The sequence below is a fragment of the Oncorhynchus clarkii genome, chromosome 26, assembly GCF_045791955.1.
Source record: "Oncorhynchus clarkii lewisi isolate Uvic-CL-2024 chromosome 26, UVic_Ocla_1.0, whole genome shotgun sequence".
NCBI lineage: Eukaryota > Metazoa > Chordata > Actinopteri > Salmoniformes > Salmonidae > Oncorhynchus > Oncorhynchus clarkii.
The window spans coordinates 44365989-44382417 of NC_092172.1; the positions used below are offsets into that span (position 1 = coordinate 44365989).

A 16429-nucleotide genomic window follows, 5' to 3' on the forward strand; every position below is an offset into this window, starting at 1 on the left:
AGATGGATCCCTTTAACTTAGAGCATCCATCTGATTAGTTTGACCTCATTCTCAAGCCTTGGTTTGACCTCATTCTCAAGCCTTGGTGTGACCTCATTCTCAAGCCTTGGTGTGACCTCATTCTCAAGCCTTGGTTTGACCTCATTCTCAAGCCTTGGTTTGACCTCATTCTCAAGCCTTGGTGTTTCGTGTGACTTGTGTTAATGCCGGGCAACATGTCTTCTACATATCTGATGAGTGTCTTGTGTTGTATAGATGGGGACAAAGAAGAGGGAGAGGACAGAGCAGACCTTCGCAGGACAGAGTCAGACGGTGTACTGAAGAAGGTTACCCACAATCCACCAAGCTATATCTGACAGTAAACCAGCTGGTGGTCCTCAATACACCAAGCTAAATCTAACAGTATACCAGCCGGTGGTCCACAATACACCAAGCTATATCTGACAGTATACCAGCTGGTGGTCCTCAATACACCAAGCTATATCTGACTGTATACCAGCTGGTGGTCCTCAACACAACAAGCTATATCTGACAGTATACCAGCTGGTGGTCCACAATACACCAAGCTATATCTGACTGTATACCAGCTGGTGGTTCTCAATACACCAAGCTATATCTGACAGTATACCAGCTGGTGGTCCTCAATCCACCAAGCTATATCTGACTGTATACCACCAGCTGGTGGTCCTCAATACACCAAGCTATATCTGACAGTATACCAGCTGGTGGTCCACAATCCACCAAGCTATATCTGACAGTATACCAGCTGGTGGTCCTCAATACACCAACCTGTATCTGACAGTATACCAGCTAAATATTTCCAAAAGAGTTCTTCAGCTGTCCCCAAAGGATAACCATTTTGGGTTCCAGGTAGAACCTTCTGTGGAAAGGGTTCTATATGTAAACCAAACGGGTTCGCCGGTAGGATGTGTGTTTGTTTGTTTTGAGGCTCTGAGGCCATGTGGCTGACCAGGAAGTGGTCGAGTCGTGACAGTTCAGTACATCAAACTCATTACATCATTAAAGTATTGAACATGAACAGAGTCATTAGGATGCAATAATCTGCCTCTGCTATGAATTAGCCGTGGGACTCTTCCTGCCAAGCCCATCTCTAATACTGCTATGAATTAGCCGTGGGACTCTTCCTGCCAAGCCCATCTCTAATAGTGCTATGAATTAGCCGTGGGACTCTTCCTGCCAAGCCCATCTCTAATACTGCTATGAATTAGCCGTGGGACTCTTCCTGCCAAGCCCATCTCTAATACTGCTACGAATTAGCCTTGGGACTCTTCCTGCCAAGCCCATCTCTAATACTGAACACTTAATAACACAGGACACTATTTGTGTAATAATAGACCTAATACAATGACTACAGTGGTGTCTTCCCAGCACATGGGGATAGCTCCAACACACACACACACACACACACACACGCACACATTCCTCTCCTGTGTTCAGTAATGCTGGAGTTTTGTGTTGTCAGGGGGAGAATGCGACCATGATGCTGTTACTGAAGAGGAACACTGAGGTAAGACAGATATCTGACCAGACTACCACATAAACATACACCCCAGACCCAGAACATATATATACACCCCAGACCCAGAATATAAATATACACCCCAGACCCAGAATATAAATATACACCCCAGACCCAGAACATAAATATTCACCCCAGACCCAGAACATAAATATACACCCCAGACCCCAGAACATAAATATACACCCCAGACCCAGAACATAAATATACACCCCAGACCCAGAACATAAATATACACCCCAGACCCCAGAACATAAATATACACCCCAGACCCAGGACATAAATATACACCCCAGACCCAGGACATAAATATACACCCCAGACCCAGAACATAAATATACACCCCAGACCCCAGAACTTAAATATACACCCTAGACCCCAGAACATAAATATACACCCCAGACCCAGAATATAAATAATCACCCATGACCCCAGAATATCAATATAAATATTCACCCCAGACCCAAGAACATAAATATTCACCCCAGACCATAAATATACAGCCCAGACCATAAATATACACCCCAGACCATAAATATACAACCCAGACCATAAATATACACCCCAGACCCAGAACATAAATATACACCCCAGACCCCAGAACATAAATATACACCCCAGACCCCAGAACATAAATATACACCCCAGACCCAGAACATAAATATACACCCCAGACCCCAGAACATAAATATACACCCTAGACCCAGAACATAAATATACACCCCAGACCCAGAACATAAATATACACTCTAGACCCCAGGACATAAATATACACCCCAGACCCCAGGACATAAATATACACCCCAGACCCCAGGACATAAATATACACCCCAGACCCAGAATATAAATATACACCCTCAGACCCCAGAACATAAATATACACCCCAGACCCTAGGACATAAATATACACCCCAGACCCCAGGACATAAATATACACCCCAGACCCAGAATATAAATATACACCCTCAGACCCCAGAACATAAATATACACCCTAGACCCAGAACATAAATATACACCCCAAACCCAGAACATAAATATACACTCTAGACCCCAGGACATAAATATACTCCCCAGACCCCAGGACATAAATATACACCCCAGACCCCAGGACATAAATATACACCACAGACCCAGAATATAAATATACACCCTCAGACCCCAGAACATAAATATACACCCCAGACCCAGAATATAAATATACACCCTAGACCCAGAACATAAATATACACCCCAGACCAAAGAACATAAATATACACACCAGACCAAAGAACATAAATATACACCCCAGACCCCAGAACATAAATATACACCACAGAACATAAATATACACCCAGACCATAAATATACACCACAGACCCAGAATATAAATATACACCCCAGACCCAGAATATAAATATACACCCCAGACACCAGAACATAAATATACACCCCAGACCCAGAATATAAATATACACCCCAGATCAAGGACATAAATATACACCCTGGTCCCCAGAACATAAATATACACCCAGGACCATAAATATACACCCCAGACCCAGAATATAAATATACACCCCGGACCCCAGAACATTAATATACACCCCAGACCCCAGAACATACATATACACCCCAGACCCCAGAACATAAATATACACCCCAGACCCAGAATATAAATATACACCCCGTACCCCAGAACATAAATATACACCCCAGACCCCAGAACATAAATATTCACCCCAGACCCAGAACATAAATATACACCCCAGACCCCAGAACATAAATATTCACCCCAGACCCAGAACATAAATATACACCCTAGACCCAGAACATAAATATACACCCTAGACCCAGAACATAAATATACACCCTAGACCCAGAACATAAATATACACCCTAGACCCAGAACATAAATATTCACCCCAGACCCAGAACATAAATATACATGCCAGACTCAGAACATAAATATACACCCCAGACCCAGAACATAAATATACACCCTAGACCCAGAACATAAATATACACCCCAGAACATAAATATACACCCCAGACCCCAGAACATAAATATACACCTCAGACCCAGAACATAAATATACACCCCAGACCCAGAACATAAATATACACCCCAGACCCCAGGACATAAATATACACCCCAGACCCCAGTACATAAATATACACCCCAGACCCCAGAACATAAATATACACCCCAGACCATAAATATACACCCCAGACCCCAGTACATGAATATACACCCCAGACCCCAGAACATAAATATACACCCCAGACCATAAATATACACCCCAGACCCCAGTACATAAATATACACCCCAGACCCCAGTACATAAATATACACCCCAGACCATAAATATACACCTCAGACCCAGAACATAAATATACACCCCAGAAGCAAAACATAAATATACACCCCAGACCCAGAATATAAATATACACCCCAGACCCAGAACAAAAGCAGGTCCTCCAACCCTTCATAGTGTGATCCATCTCTGTTGTCTTCTAGCAGGTCCTCCAACCCTTCATTGTGCTATCTATCTCTGTTGTCTTCTAGCAGATCCTCCAACCCTTCATAGTGCTATCTATCTCTGTTGTCTTCTAGCAGGTCCTCCAACCCTTCATAGTGTGATCTATCTCTGTTATCTTCTAGCAGGTCCTCCAACCCTTCATTGTGCTATCTATCTCTGTTGTCTTCTAGCAGGTCCTCCAACCCTTCATTGTGCTATCTATCTCTGTTATCTTCTAGCAGGTCCTCCAACCCTTCATAGTGTGATCCATCTCTGTTATCTTCTAGCAGGTCCTCCAACCCTTCATAGTGCCATCTATCTCTGTTGTCTTCTAGCAGGCCCTCCAACCCTTCATTGTGCTATCTATCTCTGTTGTCTTCTAGCAGGTCCTCCAACCCTTTATTGTGTGATCCATCTCTGTTGTCTTCTAGCAGGTCCTCCACAGTGTGAGCCACATCCATGACCTGCTCAGCACAGTGCTATCTATCTCTGTTGTCTTCTAGCAGGTCCTCCAACCCTTCATTGTGCTATCTATCTCTGTTATCTTCTAGCAGGTCCTCCAACCCTTCATAGTGTGATCCATCTCTGTTATCTTCTAGCAGGTCCTCCAACCCTTCATAGTGCCATCTATCTCTGTTGTCTTCTAGCAGGTCCTCCAACCCTTCATTGTGCTATCTATCTCTGTTGTCTTCTAGCAGGTCCTCCAACCCTTTATTGTGTGATCCATCTCTGTTGTCTTCTAGCAGGTCCTCCACAGTGTGAGCCACATCCATGACCTGCTCAGCACCCTGCAGGTCAGTGTCCTCACCTGTCCTCTCTCCTGATGACTTGGGACCAGCTGTATTGTACTTAACCAGAAGAAGCTGAATGACTCCTCCACTTCGCTCTGACTGTGTTTTTGTGCAGTGTATCGGTCACTGTGTCCCCACAGACAGTGGTATATCTGTGTCCCCACAGACAGTGGTATATGTGTCTCTGTGTCCCCACAGACAGTGGTATATCTGTCTCTGTGTCCCCACAGACAGTGGTATATCTGTGTCCCCACAGACAGTGGTATATGTGTATCTGTGTCCCCACAGACAGTGGTATATGTGTCTCTGTGTCCCCACAGATAGTGGTATATGTGTCTCTGTGTCCCCACAGATAGTGGTATATGTGTCTCTGTGTCCCCACAGACAGTGGTATATGTGTCTCTGTGTCCCCACAGACAGTGGTATATCTGTCTCTTTGTCCCTGCAGGCAGTGGTAGTCCAGCAGGACAGCTTCATTGAGGATCAGCGCCAGGCTCTCACCAACCGCCCCGAACGCCTCACCTCCTTCTTCTCCTCCCGTCCCTCCTCCCGCCACAACTCCCTGATCGAGCAGGAGAAACAGCGCAGCCTGGAGAAACACAGGCAGGAGACGGCCGCGCTGCAGCGCCAGCAGGCCACACACGACCGGGAGAAGAGGAGGAGGGAGAGGGAGTGGGAGGTGCGGGAGCAGCAGCTGACAGACAGGGAGGTGCAGCTCCTGGTACAGGAAGAGGAGACGGGGAGGAGGAGCAGGGAGCTAGTTACGGAGAGGGCGGAGCTACAAAGGAAGAAGAAGGACTATCTGATAGATCTAGAGAGACTGAGAGACGCTCAGGGGAAACTAGATCGAGACAGAGAAAACATACACAGAGAAATGGAGAGGGTAGAACACATGAGAATGGCTAAGGTAAGATGCTATAATATCTATGATACTTTTTCTAAACTATCTATTTATATTAAAATAGATATACTATAATATCGTATCATATTCAGAATATTGTATCTAACTATACTATTCATACAATAATATCCATATAATATCTATACTCTAATATCTGTCATATTTATCAAATATTATCTGTACTACACTATCTATATTATATCTATACTCCAATATATGTCATATTTATAAAATATTATCTATATTAAATCTATAATATCTATACTCTAATATCTGTCATATTTATAAAATATTATCTATATTAAATCTATATTATCTATACTCTAATATCTGTCATATTTATAAAATATTATCTGTACTATACTATCTATATTATATCTATACTCTAATATCTATCGTTATTATAATACATCTATAATATACTATGCATATTATATCTAAACTATAATATCTATCATATTTATAAATATTATCTATACTATTTATATTATATCTATACTATAATATCTGTACTATAATATCTATCATACTTATGATATATTATCTATACTATTTATATTATATCTATACTATAATATCTATCATATTTATAATATATTATCTATATTAAATCTATATTATCTATACTATTTATATTATATCTATGCTATAATATCTGTACTATAATATCTATCATATTAATAATATAGTATCTATATTAAATCTATATTATCTATACTATTTATATTATATCTATGCTATAATATCTGTACTATAATATCTATCATATTAATAATATACTAACTATATTATATTTAGACTATACTATCTGTACTATAATATCTATCATATTAATAATATACTAACTATATTATATATAAACTATACTATCTGTACTATAATATCTATCATATTAATAATATACTAACTATATTATATATAAACTATACTATCTGTACTATAATATCTATCATATTAATAATATACTAACTATATTATATATAAACTATACTATCTGTACTATAATATCTATCATATTAATAATATACTAACTATATTATATCTAAACTATACTATCTGTACTATAATATCTATCATATTAATAATATATGATCTATATTAAATCTATATTATCTATACTATTTATATTATATCTATGCTATAATATATGTACTATAATGTCTATCATATTAATAATATACTAACTATATTATATATAAACTATACTATCTGTACTATAATATCTATCATATTAATAATATATGATCTATATTAAATCTATATTATCTATACTATTTATATTATATCTATGCTATAATATCTGTACTATAATATCTATCATATTTATAATATACTAACTATATTATATCTATATTATCTATACTATAATATCTATCATATTTATAATATATTATCTATATTAAATCTATACTATCATATTTATAATTTATTATCTGTACTACACTATCTATATTATATCTATACTATAATATCTATCGTTATTATAATACATCTATAATATACTATGCATATTATATCTATACTATAATATCTATCATATTTATAATATACTAACTATATTATATCTAAACTATACTATCTGTACTATAATATCTATCCTATTTATAATATATTATCTATATTAAATCTATATTATCTATACTATAATATCTATCAAATTTATAATATATTATCTATATTAAATCTATAATATCTATCATATGTATGATATATTATCTGTACCATACTATCTATATTATATCTATACTATAACGTCTATCGTTAATATAATATCTATAATATACTATGCATAGTATATCTATACTATAATATCTATCATATTTATAATATATTATCTATACTATTTATATTATATCTATGCTATAATATCTGTACTATAAAATCTATCATACTTATAAAATAATAGTATAGATAGTATAGATAGATATATTATCAACTTTACTCTACACTATCTATTATAATATTTATCATATTAATAATATATTATCTATACTATACTATCTATATTATATCTATGCTATATCTATACTATAATATCTATCATAGTATAGTACAGATAATGTATTATAACTATCTATATTATATATATTACATAATATCTACACTACAATATCATCTATCATATCTACACTATCAATATCTATCATATTTATAATGTATTATCTATACTATATATACTATTGTCAAGACGTATCGGTTAATGTGCGACTGCTGCTCATCGAATGATTAACGGTTTATAATTGCGTGATTAAATGAAACAGGGAATTGTTAACTCATTAACCTGTTAACTCATTAACCTGGGGCACCATGGGAAAAATGTTTTTTTTATTGAGTTTCTATTTCCCAAATTAACTCAAAGTATATCAGAATATCGATTTTACCACAGTCGCTAATTAATCAATTTCCTCTACAGTCTCGTTCTGAACGTCGCATAATCCATGAATCTGCACAAACCCGAGTCCCACCAATGAGTTCGTACCACACCAATTTAGTTGATTTTTTAAATGACTAACAAGCTAAAATGATAAGAAAAGATACATACACAAAAACACATTCGAGTCTATTGATTAAAACTTAGTACAATGGACCAACACACTATGATACGTGTCGCCCAAATTGGGGATTTAAAAGAGAAAATACATGAGAGAAGTATACATTTGCATTAGTCAGCTATGCTTATTTTAACCCTAACCTTGCCCCGAACTGGCGCTCTTATGGGTCAGAGTATAAATACGTAATTACGTGTTGAAGGTCACCGATGGGAGTCTCCGGTGGGCCGTTTCGGCTTCTCGGATGTCTCACTTCTCTGGTGAAACTCTCTAGTTGTCCTGACGATGTCAGTGTTCTTTGTAATAGTGTTCTGTTTCCTCGCCCTTGTTCTGAAAGGGGTCTTCCGAGGACAGCATGTAGCTCAGGGCTCACAGCGTAGGAATGAAAGCAGTGTAGATACAGGATTCGATGGAGAGTGGAGGCTGGGTGGTCGGTTCTGAATTCTTAGATGCAGCTACTCATCCGTAGCATGGATAGAAGAGGGTTCCTTTGTCTTCAACCTCGTGTTGCGTTTTGGGTTCGTTGACTACTCAGACATTGGCTGCAGCTCGGGTCACTTAGTCTAACATGTTCATTCTTAACTCACAGGTCTTATACTCTCGGGTCAGAAGTGGGCGTAACCGCCTTTTAGGGCAATTCTCTGGGCCAAGTTACGAGGCAAGGTCTGGATTTTACTCAGATCCAATTTAGACAATTAACTTCACATTTCATCTTTACAAAAACATTCTCTTTCATTTGGACATTTTCCACCCAACGTACAATGTATAAACATACAAGAACAACTCTTCAAGTTACACTCTTTTGGTTATAAAGTCGTCCTTTAACTTTTAACAACAAAACAAAAATGACATGCATTTTCAAATTCCAACTTTTGTCATTGCCACCATTGTGGCTGACCAAACCCATTTTCACAAAGTCCATTTATTGCATGAAAATGTTCTCAGTAGTGAGAGGACAAAGGAATTGTGTCTGCTGCCTTAGATTTACAATGGGAGTGAGGTGTCATAAACCATCTTCACATCTCTTCTCCTCTGTTGGGGGTGAGAGATCTCTCTGTAGGATGAGGACCCCGGTAACCTGAGCCGAGCAGGACAGTCATGACACTGTCTATATTATATCTATACTATAATATTTATCATATTTATTATATATTATCTGTACACTATAATTTCTATCATATTTATAATATATCATTTACACTATACTATCTATGTTATATCTATACTACAATCTCCATGCTATAATATCTGTCATATTTATAGTATATTATCTATATTATCATATCTATCATATTGACAATATATTATCTATACTACAATATCTATACTATTTTATCTATACTATTATATATATCAACTTTACTCTACTATCTACTATAATATTTGTACCATATTATCTATCATATACTATCTATATTATATATATATATGTGTGTGTGTATATATATATACTATAATATAGTATCTATACTATCTATAATATATCTGTACTATAATATCAATCATATTTATAATATACTATCTGTTCTATACTATAATATCCATGCATAATATCTATCATATTTATAATATATTATATATACTATACTGACTGTATTATATCTATACTACAATATCTATATTATTAATATACTACAGCATAATATCTATCATATTTATAATTGTTACGGTTTTCTTGCGGTGAAGGAGAGTCGGACCAAAATGCAGCGTGGTATTCTTGAAACATATTTAATGATGAAGAAAAAACGAACAATACAAAAACAATAAACGTAACGTGAAAACCTATACAGCCTATCTGGTGACAACAAACACAAAGACAGGAACAATCACCCACCAAACACTCAAAGAATATGGCTGCCTAAATATGGTTCCCAATCAGAGACAACGATAAACACCTGCCTCTGATTGAGAACCAATTCAGACAGCCATAGACTTTGCTAGAGAACCCCACTAAACCACAATCCCAATATCTGCGAAAACCCCAAGACAAAACACACCACATAAATAAACCCATGTCACACCCTGGCCTGACCAAAATAATAAAGAAAACACAAAATATAAAGACCAGGGCGTGACAATAATATACTATCTATACTATCCTATCTATATTATTTCTGTACTATAATATGTATCATATTTATTATATATTATCTATACTATACTGTATATCATATTTATAATATATTATCTGTTCTATACTGTCTATCTATACTACAATATCTATATTATTTCTATACTATAATATCTATATCTTTACTATTATATCTATACTATAATATCTATCATATTTATAATATATTATCTCTACTATACTATGTATATTATGTCTATACTATAAAAATCATATTTATAATATACTACAACACCTGTACTCAAATATGTATCATATTTATAATTTATTATCTATACTATAATATCTATATTATCTATACTATTATACCTCGTGTCTGAGCCGTTGAGTTGCGACTCCATTTTGTCCCTATACCGACATTTCGCTTGTTTAATTATTATATATATTCTTTATTTAACCTTTATTTAACTAAGCAAGTCAGTGAAGAACAAATACTTATTTTCAATGACGGCCTAGGAACAGTTAACTGCCTTGTTCAGGGGCAGAATGACAGATTTTTACCTTTTCATCTCGGGGATGTGATCTAGCAACCTTTCGGTTACTGTCCCACTAGGCTACCTGCCGCCCCAAAATTTTGAAGAGTGAATTCGTGGTGGGATTTGCCGAAGGGAGGGTGGGGGAGGGCCTTGTTTGCCTTGTGGAAGTGTAGCAGTGGTCCAGTGTCTTGCCCTCGTGCTACCTTCAATATGCTGATATAATTTAGGTAGCCCTTGTTCACAGATTTGCTTTGTTAAAATCTCCTGCTACAACTTCAGGATATATGGTTTTCAGTTTAGTTTCCAGCTAATTTCCTTGAGGGCCGTCGAGGTGTCTGCTTGGGGGTGATATCACGGCTGGGACTATGATCGAAGAGAATTCTCTTGGCTGGGACTATGATCGAAGAGAATTCTCTTGGCTGGGACTATGACCGAAGAGAATTCTCTTGGCTGGGACTATGACCGAAGAGAATTCTCTTGGCTGGGACTATGACCGAAGAGAATTCTCTTGGCTGGGACTATGATCGAAGAGAATTCTCTTGTGAGATAATGTGGTCGGCATTTGATTGTTTGGAATTCTAGGTCGGTTGAACAAAATGAATAGAGTTCCTGTATGTTGTTATGATTACACCATGAGTCGTTAATCATGAAGCATACATCCCCGTCCTTCCTCTTCCCAGGGAGATGTCTGTTTCTATCGGCATGATGCATGAAGAAACCCGGTGGCTGTATCGACTCAGACAACATCATTAGAATGTTTAATATAATGTAATATCACATTCATAACCGCACCTCCTGTCATCTCCAACAGAGGTGGATACAGAGAACTCCCTCCTCTACCTCAGACGACTCCCCCCACTTCCCCCCCTCTACCTCGCTGGACAAAGATCCAATGGACCTGGCTGAGCTCTCCTCCTCTCCCAGGAAAGAATCCCTGACCTCGTCAAAAGGGAAGAGCCTAAACCCGTTCTCTGAGGCCCCAGCCCTAAAGGCCCCTAGTGGAGACAGTCAGAACCAGATACCTAACAGACTGCTGCAAGGACAGTCACCAGGTATAACTACACTACAGTGTTGAGACAGGGAGGACGGTCAGCAGGTATAACTACAGTGTTGGGACAGGGAGGACAGTCAGCAGGTATAACTACACTACAGTGTTGAGACAGGGAGGATAGTCACCAGGTATAACCACACTACACTGTTGAGACAGGGAGGACAGTCAGCAGGTATAACTACACTACAGTGTTGAGACAGGGAGGACAGTCAGCAGGTATAACTACACTACAATGTTGAGACAGGGAGGACAGTCAGCAGGTATAACTACACTACAGTGTTGAGACAGGGAGGATAGTCACCAGGTATAACCACACTACACTGTTGAGACAGGGAGGACAGTCAGCAGGTATAACTACACTACAGTGTTGAGACAGGGAGGACAGTCAGCAGGTATAATAACCACACTACAGTGTTGAGACAGGGAGGACAGTCAGCAGGTATAACTACACTGTTGAGACAGGGAGGACAGTCAGCAGGTATAACTACACTACAGTGTTGAGACAGGGAGGACAGTCAGCAGGTATAACTACACTACAGTGTTGAGACAGGGAGGACAGTCAGCAGGTATAACTACACTACAGTGTTGAGACAGGGAGGACAGTCAGCAGGTATAACTACACTACAGTGTTGAGACAGGGAGGACAGTCAGCAGGTATAACTACACTACAGTGTTGAGACAGGGAGGACAGTCAGCAGGTATAACTACACTACAGTGTTGAGACAGGGAGGACAGTCAGCAGGTATAACTACACTACAGTGTTGAGACAGGGAGGACAGTCAGCAGGTATAACTACACTACAGTGTTGAGACAGGGAGGACAGTCAGCAGGTATAACTACACTACAGTGTTGAGACAGGGAGGACAGTCAGCAGGTATAACTACACTACAGTGTTGAGACAGGGAGGACAGTCAGCAGGTATAACTACACTACAGTGTTGAGACAGGGAGGACAGTCAGCAGGTATAACTACACTACAGTGTGTAGACTTTCCCTAGGCAGTGTAAATACGACAGTGGTTTGATTGTAGTCTGTTTATCTGTTTGTCTCCGTAGATACCCAGCACCTAGAGCCTCCTATAGATGGAGAGATCTACTTCTGCTGAGGAGACCCCTCTTCATCTCCTGTCAATGCAACGTCCCTCTCACCAGCTGACTGGAAGGCCAAGTTGCCAAAGTCCCCCCATCGTCAAACCCTCTAAGTCCTCACAAACACTCCCAACTGACACACAATAGGAAGTGGAAGGTCTCTCGTCATGTGAGTCATAAGCTCCAGCTGCAATGTTCTGTCTCAGTGCTCACTACAGATTGGCTCCTGACTGTCACCTTCTCGAAAAATATAACAATAAGGAAACTGTTTCTATGTTAGATACTGTAGGTTAAAGACTGTCTATAACAATAAGGAAACTGCTTCTATGTTAGATACTGTAGGTTAAAGACTGTCTATAACAATAAGGAAACTGTTTCTATGTTAGATACTGTAGGTTAAAGACTGTCTATAACAATAAGGACACTGCTTCTATGCTAGATACTGTAGGTTAAAGATTGTCTATAACAATAAGGAAACTGTTTCTATGTTAGATACTGTGCTCCTGATGTGCTTGACATGTTGCAATAATCTCAATACATTTTACATGTGATGCTATTGATCACATGAATCATCTTTTCTGGTGCATGTCCAAGATCGATAATCAATATGTTGTTTATACAAATCAGTCTACACAATATTGATACTATATAGTCCCATAAGAACTGGAGAAAACTCAAAGACTGATGTCAGTTGATCGTTGTTGTGGTTCAATGTTTAAGAGCCACTTGTTACTAATAGCTGAAGAACCAGAGAACACATATGGAATCATGTTGTAACCAAAAATACGTTAAACAAATCAAAATATATTTTATATTTCAGATTCTTAAAAGTAGCCACCCATTGCCTTGATGACAGCTTTGCACACTCTTGGCCTTCTCTCAACCAGCTTCATGAGGTAGTCACCTGGATTTTTTTTAAATTAATAGGTGTGCCTTGATTAAAGTACATTTGTGGAATGTCTTTCCTTCTTAGGAATGGTATACAGAATATAGCCCTATTTGGTAAATGACCAAGTCCATATTATGGAAAGATCAGCTCAAATAAGCAAAGAGAAACGACAGCCCATCATTACTTTAAGATATGAAGGTCAGTCCGTACAAAAAATGTCAAGAACTTTGAAAGTGCAGTCGCAAAAACCATCAAGTGCTCTGATAAAACTGCCTCATTAGGACCGCTACAAGAAAGGAAGACCCAGAGTTTCCTCTGCTGCAGAGGATAAGTACATTAGAGTTCACTGTCTCTCATGAGGACCGCTACAAGAAAGGAAGACCCAGAGTTTCCTCTGCTGCAGAGGATAAGTACATTAGAGTTCACTGTCTCTCATGAGGACCACCACAGGAAAGGAAGACCCAGAGTTTCCTCTGCTGCAGAGGATAAGTACATTAGAGTTCACTGTACCTCAGATTGCAGCCTAAATAAATGCTTCAAAGAGTTCAAGTAAGAGACACATCTAAACATCAACTGTTCAGAGGAGACTGTTTGAATCAGGCCTTCATGGTCGAATTGATGCAAAGAAACCACTACTAAAGGACACCAATAGGAAGAAGAGACTTGCTGGGCCAAGAAACACGAGCAATGGACATTAGACCGGTGGACATCTGTCCTTTGGTCTGATGAGTCCAAATTTGAAATGTTTGGTTCCAACCACCATGTCTTTGTGAGATGCAGAGTAGGTGAACGGATGATCTCCACATGTGTGGTTCCCACCTTGAAGCATGGAGGAGGAGGTGTGATGGTGCTTTGTTGGTGACACTGTCTGTGATTTATTTAGAATTCAAGGCACACTAAACCAGCATGGCTACCACAGCATTCTGCAGCGATACGCCATCCCATCTGGTTTGCGCTTAGTGGGACTATCATTTGTCTATCAACAGGACAATGACCCAAAACACACCTCCAGGCTGTGTAAGGGATATTTGACCAAGAAGGAGAGTGATGGAGTGCTACATCAGATGACCTGGCATCCACAATCACCTTACCTCAACCCAATTGAGATGGTTTGGGATGAGTTGGGCCGCAGAGTGATGGAAAAGCAGCCAACAAGTGCTCAGCATATGTGGGAACTCCGTCAAAAATGTTCCAGGTGAAGCTGGTTGAGAGAATGCCAAGAGTATGCAAAGCAGTCATCAAGGCAAAGGGTGGCTACTTTGAAGAATCTCAAATCTCAAATATATTTGTTATTTGTTTAAAACTTCTTAGGGCTGAGATCCCGTTAACGATCGATATGACAACAGCCAGTGAAAGTGCAGGGCGCCAAATTCAAAACAACAGAAATCTCATAATTAAAATTCCTCAAACGTACAAATATCTAATACCATTTTAAAGGTAATCGTGTTGTTTAATCCCACCACAGTGTCCGATTTCAAATAGGCTTTACAGCGAAAGCACCACAAACGATTATGTTAGGTCAGAGCCAAGCAACAGAAAAACACAGCCATTTTTCCAGTAAAAGAGTGGAGTCACAAAAATCTGAAATAGAGATAGAATTAATCACTAACCTTTGATGATCTTCATCAGATGACACTCATAAGACTTCATGTTAGACAATACATTTATGTTTTGTTCGATAAAAAAACATCCGGTGATTTTTGAAGAGAACATCAATTTACAGAAATACTCATTTTAGATGTTGATGAAAATACAAGTGCTTTACAGCGAAAGCACCACAAACTATTATGTTAGGAGAATCTATTATGTTGAAGAATCTAAAATATGAAACACATTTTGATTTGTTTAACACTTTTTGGTTACTACATGATTCCATATGTGTTATTTCCTAGTTTTGATGTCTTCACTCTTATTCTACAATGTAGAACATAGTTAAAACTAAAAACCCTTGAATGAGTAGGTGTGTCCAAACTGTTGACTGGTTCTGTATATAAATCCCCAACGTAACAACAGGTCCAATCATGACGTCCGTCAGAATGGGGAATGCAAACAATTGTGCTAATGAATGCTAAACTTAATCATTTTCACCTGACAGTATATTTGACTTGTCAACCTTTCTTAGGGCTGCTCTGTCTGTCTGTCGATTTTATTTCATATGTGGTTTCATTGTCCCCAAGATGAGTATGAAATAATACAATATAATGAGTAGTCAGGAGTTAGTTCCTTATTCAATGAAATCAATAATTTAATAGAAACACAATGTGGACCCCTCAATGGGCTCTGGTTAAAACTAGTGCACTATGTAGGGAATAGGGTGCAATAGGGCTCTGGTCTAAAGTAGTGCACTATATAGGGAATAGGGTGCCATTGGGCTCTGGTCTAAAGTAGTGCACTATATAGGGAATAGGGTGCCATTGGGCTCTGGTCTAAAGTAGTGCACTATGTAGGGAAAAGGGTTCCATATGGCTCTGGTCTAAAGTAGTGCACTATATAGGGAATAGGGTACCATTTGGGACCC

At 38.4% G+C, this 16429-nt stretch overlaps 1 protein-coding gene across 4 annotated transcripts in view; it reads left to right on the forward strand.

Annotated features, from left to right (window-relative positions):
• Positions 1–15592, forward strand: part of LOC139385144 (A-kinase anchor protein 13-like) — a 49309-nt gene extending 33717 nt beyond the window's left edge. For 2 of the 4 annotated variants that reach the window (XM_071130222.1, XM_071130224.1), the window contains exons 16-21: positions 256–326; positions 1484–1528; positions 4780–4830; positions 5276–5734; positions 11696–11936; positions 12990–15592. In XM_071130222.1, coding sequence (XP_070986323.1) covers positions 256–326; positions 1484–1528; positions 4780–4830; positions 5276–5734; positions 11696–11936; positions 12990–13039 — 917 coding nt within the window. In that variant the 3' untranslated portion in view covers positions 13040–15592. The remainder of the gene's footprint in view (positions 1–255; positions 327–1483; positions 1529–4779; positions 4831–5275; positions 5735–11695; positions 11937–12989) is intronic. The other 2 variants (XR_011628914.1, XM_071130223.1) reach the window with 2 other exon arrangements.
• The last annotated feature ends 837 nt before the right edge of the window (positions 15593–16429 follow it).